This window comes from Leucopleurus acutus (genome assembly GCF_964270905.1).
Source record: "Leucopleurus acutus genome assembly, chromosome: 11".
Classification (NCBI taxonomy): domain Eukaryota; kingdom Metazoa; phylum Chordata; class Mammalia; order Artiodactyla; family Delphinidae; genus Leucopleurus; species Leucopleurus acutus.
In genome coordinates this window covers 25062132-25078284 of record NC_139152.1, presented here as the reverse complement: position 1 = coordinate 25078284, position 16153 = coordinate 25062132, and the positions used below count along the sequence as shown (strand labels likewise).

General features: G+C 42.3%; 1 protein-coding gene across 3 annotated transcripts in view; it reads left to right on the top strand.

Annotated features, from left to right (window-relative positions):
• TMTC1 (transmembrane O-mannosyltransferase targeting cadherins 1) overlaps positions 1 to 16153 on the top strand; it is a gene marked incomplete at its 5' end in the record, with an annotated part of 259484 nt that overhangs the window by 169909 nt on the left and 73422 nt on the right. For all 3 annotated transcript variants that reach the window (XM_082851098.1, XM_082851097.1, XM_082851096.1), the window contains 2 exons: positions 690 to 811; positions 15168 to 15335. In XM_082851098.1, the coding sequence (XP_082707224.1) occupies positions 690 to 811; positions 15168 to 15335 (290 nt within the window). The remainder of the gene's footprint in view (positions 1 to 689; positions 812 to 15167; positions 15336 to 16153) is intronic.

Sequence of the window (16153 nt, the reverse complement as noted above, 5' to 3'; positions counted from 1 at the left end):
GAAAGGTGTTCTGTCAGTTTAATGATTTATTGTAATGAATTTTGATTCCAAAAAATTTCATGGAATAAATGCTTGCTTACTGGCTTATTTGGAAAGATGCTAAAAACACCTCAGCTCAAATGATCTCCCTCATTGGTGCCCCACATTTCACTATTTGCATTTAATTTTCTTCATGCTAAGCTTTGCCTCTCCTGGTGGGCTTTGTGTGGGGTTTTTTTTCTTCTTCTTCTTCTTCTTTGTTTTTGTTTGTTTTGCTTTTAATGTGTTCTGTTTCTGAGAGGACAGTAATTCTCCATGATGCCTTAGTGAGCTTGATCCCACCCAGCTGCTTTGCTCCCAGGAATGAGTTGCCTGGGGGCACAGGGACTCTAAAAACGAGCCAGACCAAGAAGCAGGATGGCTGTAGGGCCAGCCCCGAATAAGGAGTAATGGTCACTGATCATGTTAGGCAAATAGCAGATGTTCTGGGTGGCAAATGTGTGTCAGGGGTACATGCGAATATTTCCATGAGCCAGAGGTTTTAGCCTGAGGGCTTTCTCTGATGAATTCAGCACACTAATCAAAAGGTTTACATTGGTCTAATTTATTCATTCCTTCAATGAGAAGTTGAAAATGAAAGAGATGGTTAAATGCTGACTGAAGTGGAATTAAACCCAGATTAATTTGTCCTCCACTATTGTGTGTTTCAGAGATTGGAGCACAGGGAAGTTTTGGTGGGCTTGTTGTTCCTGGTTTTCCCGTTCATCCCAGCCAGCAACCTCTTCTTCAGGGTGGGTTTCGTGGTGGCCGAGAGAGTGCTATACATGCCTAGGTAATTACTGCTTCTGGATTCCTCTTTACCAGACCAACACTGATGGCTCCAGAGAGACCGTTCTTTGTGTGTATGACAGATCTTTGCGGTGTTTATTACCCCAGCTTTAAAAACAGCCAAAGAGGAAGTTGGATGAGAATATTGACCAGAGTATATTCAGAATTTTAGCAGCAATCATTTACCACGACTTCTTTGTTCAAGTATCTGTGTTTATTAAACATAATTATAGTAACTTTCTAGAAGTATTTGTTGATTTGGATAAAATTATTAACTGTGTTAAGTAGCATGATTTTAATTAACTTCTATCTTCTTTCTCTCTCTTTCTTTGCTCTTTAATTTAAAAATAGGAACAATCTGAAGGAAACTTGTCCTTGAGAAAAAAATTGGTTAAAATTATAAAGGGCATTCAGACTTATATGATTACATAATGCCACTTAGCTCTGAATATTTGAATCGTGCTGAAGCTTGTCTGTTCTCTAGTCTTATTCAAATGTCAGCATTCCAAAGCCTGTTTCTTTTCAAAAGCCTGAAAATGTCCCTGAAATGGTTCTGCTGTTTATCCATTGTGTGACCTTGAGTAGCACATGAAGATTTTTTTTTTTTGCACCCATGTTTTCTCATTTTTAAAATAAGGATTTTATTAAGCTTCCTAAGATTAAGTAATTTGATGAATTTTACATAAGAATGAACTTTTCTCTTTTAAAAATTTTTTAAGACCTTTTTATTTTTTATTTTATTTTATTTTATTTTTTTGGCCACACCACGCAGCATGTGGGATCTTAGTTCACCGACCAGGGATCGAACCCATGCCCCCTGCATTGGAAGGCAGAGTCTTAACCACTGGACCACCGGGGAAGTCCCAAGAATGAACTTTTCTAAAAGGCAACAAAATAAATACAGTAAACCAAAATATTATCAGGAAATTATTCATTTTTATTTCTTCATTTTGAGTTAGAAATTTAAGTTAATTTTAAACTTAATTTAAATGAGATTAATTTAAGTATTAAATAGTAAAATTTATTTCATTTATGGATATTGAGTTAGAAATTTTAAAATGCATATAATTAGAAATGAATTTCATAACCTTCGATTCCCCCCCAGAGTAAGTACCTAACAGCTTTCTTAAGACTTAACAGCATCTTGTTTTGACTTGGTTAAGGAGAGGGTGGCCCTTAATTTTCTTTATGTGTCTACAGCACAGTTTGGGAAGGAGATTATTTCTTGATAAAAACTATTTGATGAGGACAAAAGTACGAAATTTCTTTGCGTTCTATATTGACTTAAAATAACAGGCTTATGAAGGCTTGCCAGTACTGAGGAATATGGAGGGCAAAGGAGGACCTCAGTGTCTGTTCCAGACGTGTTTTTGCTTAGAGCAGCTGAGAGTGGCTTCAGTCAGGCTTTGTCTGTAGGACTCCTGATTCCAAGTGGAATCTGTATTTATTCTTCACTTAACAGATATTCACAGAGCGTCTGTCCCAGGCATGCTCTACTACAATCTGAGGCTGCAAAAATAAGTGAATCTCAGGTTTTTTCCCCTCAAAGAGTTTATTAACTGCTGGTTAAAAACAAAATGGTGTCTTCCACTCTAATCGTTTAACAGAGCTGGATATTCTTTAAAATAGTATCATACTCAATAAACATTAATTGTATCAAAACTTTTATTGAACCTTTATTATAGGTCAGTCACTATGCTAAGCATGTTATATTTATTTTATCAGTTAATTCATGCTGTATGTGATGGTTCACAGCATGTTCCTGCAGTCAGAGTGTGACATGAGTGTGATGTCACAAAGCCTCTGTTTCCTCATCTGTGTCAAATGAAGATAATAGCGCCCAACTCAGTGAGATTTTAATGGCATTAAATGAGATGGCCATTTATAAAAATGTTTTGTATAAAAAACTTATAAAATGCTTTATATTGTACATGTTCAATAAATAGCAAGTGTTATCGCCGATATCAGCTTTCTGATGTAGCTAATACCATTATACCCATTTTACAGAAATAAAGCCTGGGCTCTGAGAGGTTAAATAACTTGCCCAAGTGACATAGCTAGTAAGTGGCAAAGCCATGGAATAGAGATCCTTGTCTGCTGACAGATCTGGCACCTTCCAGGTTATATTGTTTCTCTGATAGTAACGTCTCCTCAATTGAAAAAGATGAAGAAAATACGAACACAGTAAAGTACTTTCAGCTTAACTCCATTTGGAAATCAGTGCAGGATAATTTCAAGAGTCCTGAGATCTGAATCCACAGCACTTGGTGTTCTGAGTGCATGTGTGGTAAGATTTTCTAATCCAAATACAAGAGAAAATGTTTTGAGGACATAAAGGGCTGGAATTTTAAACAAGAGGTTAAATTTCATTCTTCTGGAAGAGAGCCTCAGGTAAACATTATAGAAGCCCATAATATTGTCATCAACCATTTGTGAGCTGTCTTATGTAAAGTCAGGGATTTCTGTCGCCCAGGTAGGTGTGTCCTCCAAACACCCACAGAATCATGCCAGCTCTGGCTCTTCCTGTGCTGCCATATCTTCAATAGACCTTTCTGTGACTCCATTTCTTTTCTCTAAAACAGACAGTCATGCCCTGCCCTTTTTCCACTAGGAGTAAGCTGATTTGGATTAAAATAAAAGTTTGAAATATAAAGAAAACATCAATATTACCAAGAGCAAGTGCCTGCCTCTCAGAACCCATTTGGATTTTGCTGCATTTGGCAAACTTGGTGCAGAGTCACCCAAAATCAATTTCAGGAAACTGGTCTTCATTAAAAAGATGGCTGCCCTTTTCTCTCCAAGTTCCCGCATCTGTGCATCGTCGCGCTGATATCAAGCACCCATCATTTTCCAAGGGTTTGTCTTTACTGCCCAGCGTCTCCTGGATTCACATCCATATCATCACTGTGCCCAGCCAGGCCTCTTTCCCCCTCCAGAGCCGCGGTCTTGGCAGATGCCAAGGCCATGTGACTAGGAAGTGGAAGTGTCTCCTGCCCCTTATAGATGGTCCTGGAGGCTGAGGAAGAGGGCACGTCACTAGTCCAGGTACACAGCTCTGAGCACAAACCTGAGAGTTTAACTCAAATTTGGGGGAACTGGGGTTGGAGGAAGCCGAGGAGTCTTTGAGAGAGCCATTGTACCTCTCACAAACCCCAGCCTTCCTTCGCAGTCATTGTTGTAAGTAGCACCATAAGGGAGCTGTTTTTCTTTGTTTGTTTGTTTTTTTAATTTATTTATTTATTTATTTTTACTTTTGGCTACGTTGGGTCTTCGTTTCTGTGCAAGGGCTTTCTCTAGCTGTGGCAAGCGGGGGCCACTCTTCATCGCGGTGCGCAGGCCTATCGCGGCCTCTCGTTGCGGAGCACAGGCTCCAGATGCGCAGGCTCAGTAGTTGTGGCTCACGGGCCCGGTTGCTCCGCGGCATGTGGGATCTTCCCAGACCAGGGCTTGAACCCGTGTCCCCTGCATTGGCAGGCGGACTCTCAACCACTGCGCCACCAGGGAAGCCCTAAGGGAGCCGTTTTAATTATGGTGCTGGATTCCATTGTTATCTAAAATTGTGCAGCTGAGTCAGAAATCAAAACCTATGTGGGGAAACTTCTGTGCTGTGGCTTTAGAGAGTTTCTAATGACTTCATCGGAGGCAGTTTATACATGCTGACAGTTTTCATGAAAATGGGGACTTTTCTCCAAAAAAGATTTTACTCAGCAGAGACCAGCCTCCCCCATCTCAGTGGAGAATGGTAGACAGTTGGGTAAGGAGCTGCTGGAATCTTCCTCAGGGCTGCAGAGAATGTTGCAGACGCTGCAGGCATTCCTTGGAAGGTGCCAGAGCACCAGGTGATGCCCGGTGCATTTAATAAACCTACACGCTGGCTTCCACGATGCTGAAGGATGTGTCCAAGCCTTCTATACACACGGGAATCTTCTCTGCATGGAAGATTCTCTTCTCTCCTTCCATTATTGACCTTGACAAGAAAGAGCCATTCTCCATAGCATTCGTACCCAAGTGCTTTGAGGAACACACATACTCTGTGGCTTTCTTGAAAATTCAAATCATCATCTTTATGCAGAAAATCCATGTTGTCTCGAAAACTTCAGCAAACAAGAGGAAGATGAAATAGAAAGCTCAGTTGGTAGGTGAACTTCCTACTCATTAAATATTCAAGGTAAGGAGCAAGTTTCCAGCCTTGGGATCCCATCCATGAACACTACAGAGGTCACGTCCACCCTCACCGAAGCCCAGGCGAGTTTCCTATATTTTTGGTATTAAAATATCCCAGGGAGCTGGTTTGGCCATTTTACAAGAAAAGCCCAGAACGAGTCGGACCAACAGTGCTCTTTCATCCTCTGCCTTTCTGCCTGACAATGAACAAGCCACTTAAATCTTCTAGCTTCTGTTCTCCCTCCATCCTAACCTAGCACAGACCCAAAATATCACCTGCCTCTCACTTGCACTTTGAAATCTGTGGATAAAAGGGACAGAAATGGGCAATTTATTTGGCACTGCATGGCTTTAGGGTCAGAGTTTTACCACCAAAAGAAATTGGAATAATCCTTTCTTCTGGTGATAAATGCCAATTTTATGGATGTCTTTTTTGAACAGGCAGGAGAGTTTGGGGCTTAAATCATTCTTTCACAGAAGTTTTGATCTCTTATTCTTATCTCAAGAGAAGCGTATAATTTAATGGCTACTTTTTTGTATTTTATAAAAACCACATTAGAATGCTTCAAAGGACTAAAATTTCTTAGAATCAATGAAGCAGAAATAGTAGTTGAGAGCTCTCCAATAAAGTTGTAGAATGTGATCAGAGATCCATTCACATGCCAAATTAAGGGTGATTTATTCGCTTCAGTGCCAAAGAGCAAATTCCTAAACTACTTTAAGAAAACATGAATGAGTGGAGAGGGGAAAAGAATGGACAGAAGTAAGTGAAGGCAGAACCAATAATGTGGATGGAACTGATCAAGAAAAACTGGGATCACAGAAGGAGAAGTTAGACCACCTGTGTTTGAGGGAAGAAAGAAAATTTTTAAATTGCCCTACTCTTAGAAAGAGGTGCCATTTGTTTTGTATAGTTCCTAAGCTAATGGACACATCAGACATGGAGAAATGGAAGACAAGTGACTCTTTTCCATACTCAATTTTGAGAAATACCTTCAAATCACACCTATTAATTCTAAATGGAATTTTTAATCTTACACAGGTTGCTATTGAAACAGTACTGCAGTATTTATTCCTCAGGCTGCAAAGTGAGAAATGTCACCTCTGAAAGAACACTACCCCTGTTATCTGACACTGAGGATCCCTACTGATGAGCCATCTATGCATATGCCCCTTCAGAGCTGCTGGAAGAGAGTGATGATGATTTGGGAGCGAATCAAAGTTTTGCCAAATACTCAAATCATCAGAGAAATCATTTGATATCAATAAAACCTTACTTTAGCAAATCCAGTAGAAGGAGAACTGACCTGGGAATCAACACAGCCCAGTCTGTCCTGTGCTGCCTGGCTGTCCTGGGGGAATCACTTTCGTATCTGTAAAACCTGAGTGTTGGCCTTGCCCAGTAATCCCCTAATGTTGCTTAGATCTTCGTGCCACAGTTGTCTCTGGACTGGCCAAACTGGGGGGTGAGGAGAGAAAGAAAGATAATGCAGTGAGTTTTTCATAAAGTTAAATCAATTCATTTAAAAAATTATGAAATTATATGTTTCCTATATTTTTGGTATTAAAGTATCCTTTCTCGGGCTTCCCTGGTGGCGCAGTGGTTAAGAATCCGCCTGCCAAGGCAGGGAACAGGGGTTCGAGCCCTGGTCTGGGAGGATCCCACGTGCCGTGGAGCAACTAGGCCCGTGCGCCACAACTACTGAGTCTGAGCTCTGGAGCTCGAGAGCCGCAACTACAGAAGCCCACGCGCCTAGAGCTTGTGCTCCACAGCGGGAGAGGCCACCACAGTGAGAGGCCCATGCACCACAGCGGAGAGCGGCCCCCACTCACCGCAACCGGGGAAGGCCCACGCGCAGCAAGGAAGACCCAACACAGCCAAAAATAAAAAATAAATAAAATAAAAATAAATAAATTTAAAATATCCTTTCTCTTCCTGCATGATGAGAGCAGGAGGGGATATACAGCCCTCCATTAGTTCCTCCTCCCCCACCCAACTCCCTCCTTTTGGACATTTTGCTGGTTTGGGAAATCTGAACTCCAGTAACCATAGTGCTGCATGGTCTCGAAGGTCCCTTTCAGCTCCCAAGTTCAACTCTTTGTGACTTAGAATAACCTTGTGGAAAGCATGAATTTTTCCTCTTAGGAGTTGAAACACATATTCGTCCTGCTCAGTTTCAGCAAGATGCCCAAGTAGGGGAAGGGGGACATGTCCCCTGGGGGGAGGTAGGAGCAAAGAGGAAGTTCATCTGCCACGAGGACAGGCTCTCTGAAGGGCCTGGCAGTGGGCACTAGGGGATGGTCTGGGCAGCACTGGTGTGGGGCCTCCTCCGTGAGCTGATAGGGTGTCCTCATAAGCAGCAGGAACATGTGTTGTTTAGAAGTTCCCATGGACAAGCATCAGTGAGGAGTATGTGCCAGTAGGAAATAGGAGCCTAAACACTGGGGCGGGGCAACAAGAGCAATGGCAGATGCCCCGTCCATGGGGCCATGGTGCAGGCAGCTTATCAAGAGAGGTTGCAGCCATGAGAACAGGTCAGACGTTTGTGTATCCGTATCAAGTCGTGAGGAGAGACTCAGGAATTGTGCTGAAGCCTAATATCGAAACCGGGCTCAGAGCACAGGTAAGGTTGCTCACAGGGTGACAGGTACTGAGTCCAGTGTGTCCCTCTGTCCCCCTACACTGGGTTTTCAAAAGTCCATTAAAGTTGTTCCTCAGAATACCATGGGGTAAGGATGGGAAGATTTGACTTCAGTGTGTTCATCCCCTTGAGACCCGAACTCAGAAGAGGAATGAGATCTGGGAGGTAGACCTTGTCCGGTGAGGGCTACTTTCCAGGGCAGTGCCCAGGTAGGGAGGGTCCTGGGGCTGCACGGGACTCGGTAATGGTCACCAGGTCATGGTGAGGGTGAGTGCTGTATGAGTTCTTCCTTCCAGGAAGGAAGCAGCAGGGCTTTGCTGAGGGACTCAACTGACTGTGTTACAAAATTGGAGATTGTAGGTCACATAGAACAGAGCAATGGTGGGAATGAGTGAGCTGAGAGGAGGTCAGTGTGCTCATGGGCTGAGGATCAGTTGGCCAATCTGTTGTGCTCAATGAATTGTGCTCAGCCAACGGCACAAAGTGAGGATAAACTTGAACAGTTATTTACTAGACTGGAATCATGGCCTTACTATTAGAGAACCCTGTTAGTTATAAAAGATGAATGTTTATGTCCGAGTCCTTAATGGAGAACAGCAAATGTCTTGGAAACCAGGATTTGAACGTAAAATTTGGAGAGTAGAATCTGAATTCAGATGAGACTAAATGGAATAATATATGTGCAAATTGCTGTAAGCTATGCTAGGTAATTGCAAGTCATTATTTCAGTCTGCCTTGTACGAATGAGGAGATTGGGTGAGTCAAAGTGGAAGGAAATCAACGTAGCAGAGTATAGGCCTCTCCTTCCCAGCCCTTTTCCCCCTCCTCCTTCAGTACTATAAACCTCTGTTTCCTTTTTATCTTCATGCACTCAAAAGTGAACAACCCCAAAGGAAAAAAAAAACTCAGCTCATGACAATGAGAACAGATTGGCGGTTGCCAGAAGCAGGGAATGAGGGGTGGGCAAAATGGGTGAAGGGGGTCAAAAGGCACAAACTTCCAATTATAAGTTAAATAAGTCCTGGGCATGTAATGTTTAGTTAATAATACTGTATTGTATGTTTGAAAGTTGCTAAGAGAATTAGATATTAAAAGTTCTTATCACAAGAAAAAGAAATCGTAACTGTGAGGTGATGTGTGTTAACTAGAGTTATTCTGGTGCTCATTTTGCAATATACAGAAATATCAAATCATGATGTTGTACACCTGACACTAATACGATGTCATATGTCACTTATATCTCAATGTTTTAAAAAAGTGAACACCCCTAACTTAGCAGGCTAGCATTCTGAAACATAAAACTGGAAGAGGTTATGAAACGTGCCCCTGGGAGTGGAGGAGAGACTAGCTTGTAGGTATCACACACCCAGTCACCTGCCTGGAGGGTGTGAATGGATTTAAGTGTTGCCATTTCAACCTCCCTTCCATTAAGACCCCTTGTCGTGAATCTATTTCTTTCCTTTGCTCTTGGATTCTGTGCTGGGAAATACATCTCAAACCAGTGACTTCTTATACAAATTTTAGTAATCTTAAAATATCCTCCCCACTGTTTTAGAAACCTGGATTGTCTTGCCCTCGTGAGAGTTGGGACCACCATTTTGTATGTTTGTGTTTTCTCATAATACCCAGAAAAATAGATGCTTCATTAGAGAGTATTGTAGAAAATTAAAGAACACTGTACATATGACACAGCATGTACAGTCAGGTCTGTGCTAATATAGGGGAAGAGACGAGGGGACGGCAACACCTAGTGTTGTCCATTAGTTGTCCATCAATTGTCCATTAATGCCTTTGCTTCAAAAGTGAAGATGCCTGACTCTATGGTGGTTTATGGAAGAAATGGCAGAATTCAGGTCCTAGAGCTGAGTATACTGTATGAGGGTTGAGAAAGGTTGTTTTTCTGACTTTTTAGAATTAGATTCAGAGTGACTTGGGAGGTGGTTGGCTTTGGCCAAAAGGCCTCTCAGGCCCAGATGGAAAATTTGTTGTGGCTACTGGAACCAGGCTGAGAGGGAAGTAAGCCAGGCTCGGGTGAAGGTGCTTGCGAAGGGAAACACTGCACCCTGAGCATGGACAGTACTGCTGGTGATAAGTCATCTTTGGGCTCGACTTGGATTGATTCCTTTTTAAGTTCACTTTTGTTTCCATGTTAGTTTCCGGTACCTTCCACCGCAGTGTTCAATCACACTTAGGAAGCAGCCCCTCTTACATGCAGGTGCTTAGCCTGAAAAAATGAATAAAACAGTACTCTATCCTTAAAAACTGGCCCGAACATCCAAACAGTTAATGCTTTATTTCTTATCAAAGTTGAATACAAAAGCCTCTTCATTATGCGTTAATTCACCGAAGAGTTTATGTTTTTCATTTCCTTCACTTTCACAAAGATAGACAGAATAGAGAAAAATTTGAAATGGATCTAAGGGAAGATTTGCTTAGTGCTTTTTGTGGTCGAGGTTTATGAACGTTCATTAACTTAAATATGTGGCCATATGTATTTCACATATGACCAGTGTACCTTGTTTTCTTCAGTATTTTGTTCTATAAAAATGATGTACGAGTCATACCTTTCAGAAGCCAACAATATCGTACAAGGTATTTTGAAGTTTTAAGGGTGTTCTTGGTGGATGCTCTGAAAAGACTTACAGTTGTCCTGTAAATTAGACAGTTTGGGTCAATCTGGACTTTGATAAACTAGGTTTCTTGAGGTGTATTTACAGATCTACCACATATTTTATTGATGTAGTAATACACACATGAACACATAGACACTGCCCTTGAGAACACTGATACCTTGTATTCAGTTCACAGAGCACCCCCACACATATTATTTCATTTACTCCATGCAACAACCTTTCAAGTTAGCTGCATTTTAAGCTGCCTTGAAGGCAGGCAATATTTAGCCCTTGTAATACAAACAACTAAGGCCCGATAAGGCTCTGTAAGTAAATATGTTGCACAGAGCTCACCAGTATCAGAGAAGAACCCAGCTTTCTAGACCCAGTTCTAGGCTCTTTATTCTCCAATGAAATCCTTCTCCTCGCTGCAAACCCCCAAAGTCTGCACTAGAACACTTTTGTTCCACTACACCTAGTAGTGCTCTAGTTACCTTAGGAAGTTACTACATTTACAGGAGCCAAATACAGAGTTACCTGTTTCCACCTGGAATACATGTAAACTCTGCACATTTCCTGCCTTCTACTCTATTTAGCAGAAAATAATGCCCTCATAATATTGTTATTATTATAACATAATATTAATGCTATTTATTGTTTAGTGTGTATCATCAATTGTGCACAGTGTAAAATTATTATTCCCTTTTACAAAATAAGAAAATTAAGAACCGGGTAATAATAATTTGTCTGAAATCAAACAACAGTAAGTGTCAGAATTGAGAGGCAAACGGGTTTTTTTCTGATCCAGACCCTGCCTTACTTACCACTGGAGGTCTCATAAATTTTAGAGCTGGTAGGTGAGCTGGGAGGTTGAGAGGAAGCATGTCATCTTCAAAGAGGTAAAAGAGAATTAGCAGGCTCTCAGGAGGTGAAAGCAAAGGGTTTTTCTCCCAGTTTGCTCCATAGGTAATGCCGAGAAAAGAACAGAACAAATCTATTTACGGAGAAGTAAATGTAAAGAAGCTTTTCATACCCAGCCCAGCACCCCTAGGATGGGGAGTTAAGGAAATGCATGAGAGATACCTTTTTCTTGGAATGTGAATAAACTCTCACATCCAAATGCATTCAGTCTTTTGGGAAATTTCCCCATCCATCAAGTGTTTGAGATAAAAAAGAAAAGGCAAGAAATGGGGACACTAATGAACCTGGGCCAGCTTCCAGGTTCAATCTGATCTGAGGAGCCACCATTGTCTCCCTGGGGCTTCCTGTGCTATAGCGTCAAACACCTATTTGGGGCTCATGGTTCCAGGGCTTTATTGTTTAACCATTTGGGGTCAACATTCATGAGACCAGAATAAGATCTGAAGGTCAGATAATTTGCCAGATGGGGATTCAACAGATCAACATGAAGTTCATTAGGAACATGTTTCATTTAAACTATCTAAAGTTGGGAATTTTTTAGAGTAATAAAATAGGAAGAATGTGTCTGTCTTGTATCATTAATGCTATTTATAGATACTCTCAGTGGGTTGTTTGAGCTCGTTAAGTTAAAAGGTAGAATTTCAATTCTACTTAATAGCAAAACACTTCTCTTTGCTGCATATAATAAAACAAAAAGTGAAGCCGTAACAAACATCATAAAATACTTGGCCCAGTCATAGAAAATTGTCATCTCTCCAGGGTTGATGTAAATGGGAAGGGGAAATGTTGTTCTTTTATCACTTAAGAGCGTGAAAGTACATTTGTACTGTCTACACGAGGACTAACTACTCAAAGTTCTCGAACAACAGGTTTAAACATTTTCTATTCAAATTTGAAAGGACAGACGTTGCTGATTGATATTTCCTATTCAATTCTCTTTGGATTTGCATTTTTTAAAGGAGAGATGCAGCTTTCTTTAGCTTTTATAAGCACTGTGGGCTGAGCAGCTTGTCAGTAAAACCCATTCAAAATTGCAGATCCCTGTGGCCTGTGAACAAGAGATCATCTCTGTGCTGCTTTCTCTGGGACAGCCGTGGTGCCTCTCAAGCGTGCTTTGAAAATGTTTCTCGGTACCGAGCTAAGCCATTCAGCAGCCAGTTGGGCTCTTGGTTCTCCAGGTTATGATGTTGGCAGTTGTCAGTGGTTTACACTGACTCCTTTGGGCTCTCTGGGGAGGTCTCTGGTCAGAGCCCAGATTTTCCTTAACCAGGTTAAGCAGACCAAACTGGAGTCTGGTTTCATTTCCCTGGAGGTCAGAAAAGTATGTAGTTTCTCATTTGCTTGATTTTCCACTTTCAAAATGAGGACTTGCCCTGCCCCAGTAATGGAGAGAGCAGTCCTACCCCCCTGCAGCTGAGATCTGCAGTAAAGCAGATGTTGAAAGATGAAATGTCATAATAGAGAAGCATCTTAATCTCTGATATTGTGTTCAAGTTTTTAAGAATGTGATACCCTCTAAGAAATTTGCAAACTTAAGTGGAGATGATTTTATATGGCTTAGCATTTCTTTAAACCATATGTCAATACAAGGGCTTCTGAAAAAAAATGATTATGTTACTTGATCCCGATGCCTGTGCTGAGTGGAAGGAATGGTATTCTCCTTCGTTTTGGCTGTAGCAGGGCTCAACAACTGTGGCCTGTGAGTGGAATCTGGCCCATCGCCTGTTTTTATAAATACATTTTGTTGGAACACAGCCATGCCCATTCGTTTACATAAGTGTCAATGGCTGCTTTCCTGCTACGAAGATAGAGCTGACTAGGAAGGACAGAGCCCATATGGCCTGAAATATTTACTCTCTGGCCTCTTACAGAAAAAGTTTGCCCACTCCTGAATTATAGCACAGCGTTAGGGCCGTGGGACTTCTGAGCTGACTCTATTCCTAGCTTTTGGAGCTATGGGCAAGTTATTTAAGTCCTCTAAGCTTTAGTTTCCTCATTTATGAAGTGGGAGATACTGAGGATTGAGCTTTTTAATTAGATAATATATTTAAAGCCAGTACTGTCCTTGTTCCAGACCCTACAAGTATTGGACAGGCCCTCATAAAGATCTTAGCACAGTGCCCGACACGTAGGGAGTACTCAACAAACATGCAAACGTACAAAATAGCTAATCTGGTTGCTGTCATCTTCATTATCCTCGTGTTCTGCCACTTGGTGGCCGTTGCTCTGGAGCTGTTGGAATCCCAGTGTTTCCCTTCCCCACCGCTCTGCCAGATGACAGCTGTTTCCTACAAGGAGGCAGTTAATGACCATTGAGATGTCATGTATGGAGTGATTGGGAAGGAAGTAGGTGAAGCTGTGTGATAAGGTGTGAGGAACACAGCAGTCAAGGCAGAACCCCAATGTCAGGACAGCAGGTGGAGTGTGGGCTCTGGAATCCGGAATTCCGGGGGTTTTGTCTTTGCTCTACTGGACATGAGCTGTGTGACCGAATTCAGCAAATGCGTTCGCTTCTCTTCTTCAGTGTCTTCAGGAGTTTAATGCTGCTAACAGTGACCCCCAGGGATATAAGGATGAACTGAGCTCCTGTAGAGAATGTACTCGGCACAGAAGATGTGCTCGATTAACATTGCTCCTCAGAGGTGCTGCTTTACGAACGCAGGGGGAGAAGAGAGCGGGCACTGGGGATCTGGGTGCCTGCAGGGTGCGCCCCCTGCATTTCGGTATGCTCTTCACATGTCACTTTTTCAGTGAGGCCTCCCCTGACCGCCCATATGAATATCTCACCTTCCTTCCCCTCCTGGTCTCCCTCCTTCGCTTTCCTGCTTGATTTTTCTCCACCTAATGTATCATATTCAGTGTGACCTACTCTGGGTCTTACTTGCTTGGTGGCTGTTTTCCCATCCATGTGAGTTCCAGGAGGATAGGAATGATTGTTTTACCCACTGATAACGTTCTTGGTGCCTGTGACAGTGGCAGGCACATAATCTGTGTTTTACTCATAATTGTATTTTTTAGTGCTCAGCATACTGCCAGTCACATACTAGAGAGAGAACAAATAATTAATTGAACAAGTAAATGAGTTATATTAATTTAGGGCTTCTTATAGTATAAGTGTCTGACTAATATAGGATTTCTTTACACAAGCTTGCTTCATTGTTAAAATATTCTATAATAATTTGTATTATCGTCTTTGGAAAGAAATGAGTTTTGACTAAAATACACACAGCATAATGAGTACAGACTAAATGTGTTTTTCTGAGGCCAGTCGGCAGGCAGGAAGCCTCTCTGCAGGTGCACAGGTGATGCGAGGGACCACATTCCATCCACCAAGCCAAAGCTTTTAGAGATGTGATATCAACGTGCCAAAGCCCCACTCCGGTAACGTGAGGGATTCTTCGTGTCTGTTGGGAAAGCTGAGCCAGAATCAGCATGAGAATCGGATCAGTGCAGCTTGTCTGTGATAGGCTGCACGCTGTGAGGCTCAGAAGCCCGCCTGTGGGAGGATCTTCCTTCAGCGTAAGGACTTTGGCCAGAATGGGGTTATACTAGGTGGCACGTCCGGAGACCAAAATCAATGCCCCTTGGTGACCAGCATCCCTTCCAGGACCTGATAGTCCCCCCCAGGGACTGTCTCCCACAAAGCCTCAGGGTCCAAATTTGAACACATGGTGCCAGTAGGGTTATACAATGTCAGGAACATAAGGGAGCCTGAGTCAGAGGGTCCAGTCAAGACCCAAGACACACAGGATGGACTTTTCTGGATGCCTGAGCTGCAGAAATTCAGGGCAATGTGAGCCTGCAAGGTGAACCTGTCATTCTCCACACTTGTGCCAGAGAACTAGTCAGTGTGCCGGTAGAGCCCATTTGAGCTCTAACGTGGAAATGTGTCAGACAGGGCGGGTTATGTCTGTGTTTTCTATCACAGGACAAGCTCTATTTGAAAAGTTAGTTGCATGGGATGGAATACTCAGGGCGTATTGCACCCCAAAGTCACCTGCTTCTCCGCCCTGTTTTCCAGCATGGGCTACTGCATCCTTTTCGTGCATGGAATGAGCAAGCTGTGCACGTGGCTGAATCGCTGTGGGGCTGCCACCCTGAGCGTGTCCACTGTGCTGCTGCTGCTGCTTTTCTCCTGGAAAACCATGAGACAGAATGAAATTTGGCTGTCGAGAGAGTCCCTATTCAGGTATGACTAGAGGGTTAAAAGGGAATCTCTTCCCATTTATTTCTTTGCTGACGCATTTGTTTCCAAACAAACGAGGCAACATGGATCTGGCAATATTTATTAATCCAGAAACGTTTTTTAGTAAAGTTTTAAATGGAAGATGTCATTTTATTTTGGGTTTTAACTTTAATTTTTTAAATGGTATTATATAAAATTTTACGGGAGCTCACTGTAAGTGAATTAATAGAAATAAGGCTCATGGGAAGGTTTTTGGGTCTGTGAATTGAGATGGAAAGTCTTGATAATGAGCTGGGCTGTAAAATCAGCCATCAACAAAATAAGATTGGTCGGTAAGTCCAATTGCATTGTTCAGCTGAGTGAATGAGAAAGGTGAGCACACAGCAAGAAGGAAGAGAGATGCAGAATATTCCAGGATATTAAGTTGTGATCTGTAATCTAGTTGCTTTGTTTTGAACATTAATCGTGAGAGAGGAAGTGAAAGACTTTTTCATCTCGTGGTAGGTTTTTATGTGGTGTAGAAGCTGTTTCTGAATATAACAATGCCAGTTTATAGCCCTAACTTGTTGTAAAGTATAAAACATCCTTTGGGTTGCTCATCATGCTGTGTTTCTGGGCTTAGTCTGTCTCCTTGATGTCATAGCCCTGGTGACCTTCACCTGGCCTCCGCGGCTCAGCCACACCTGGCCTCCCAGCAGTATTTCCCAGTCTCCCAGGGGTCCCCAGTCTTTGACCGCTTCCAGCTTCTGTCCTCACTTATGACCCAGTTGGCCACTTCTGTCAACGTGGTTTTTATTTGGTTCCCTAATCAGCCAGTACCC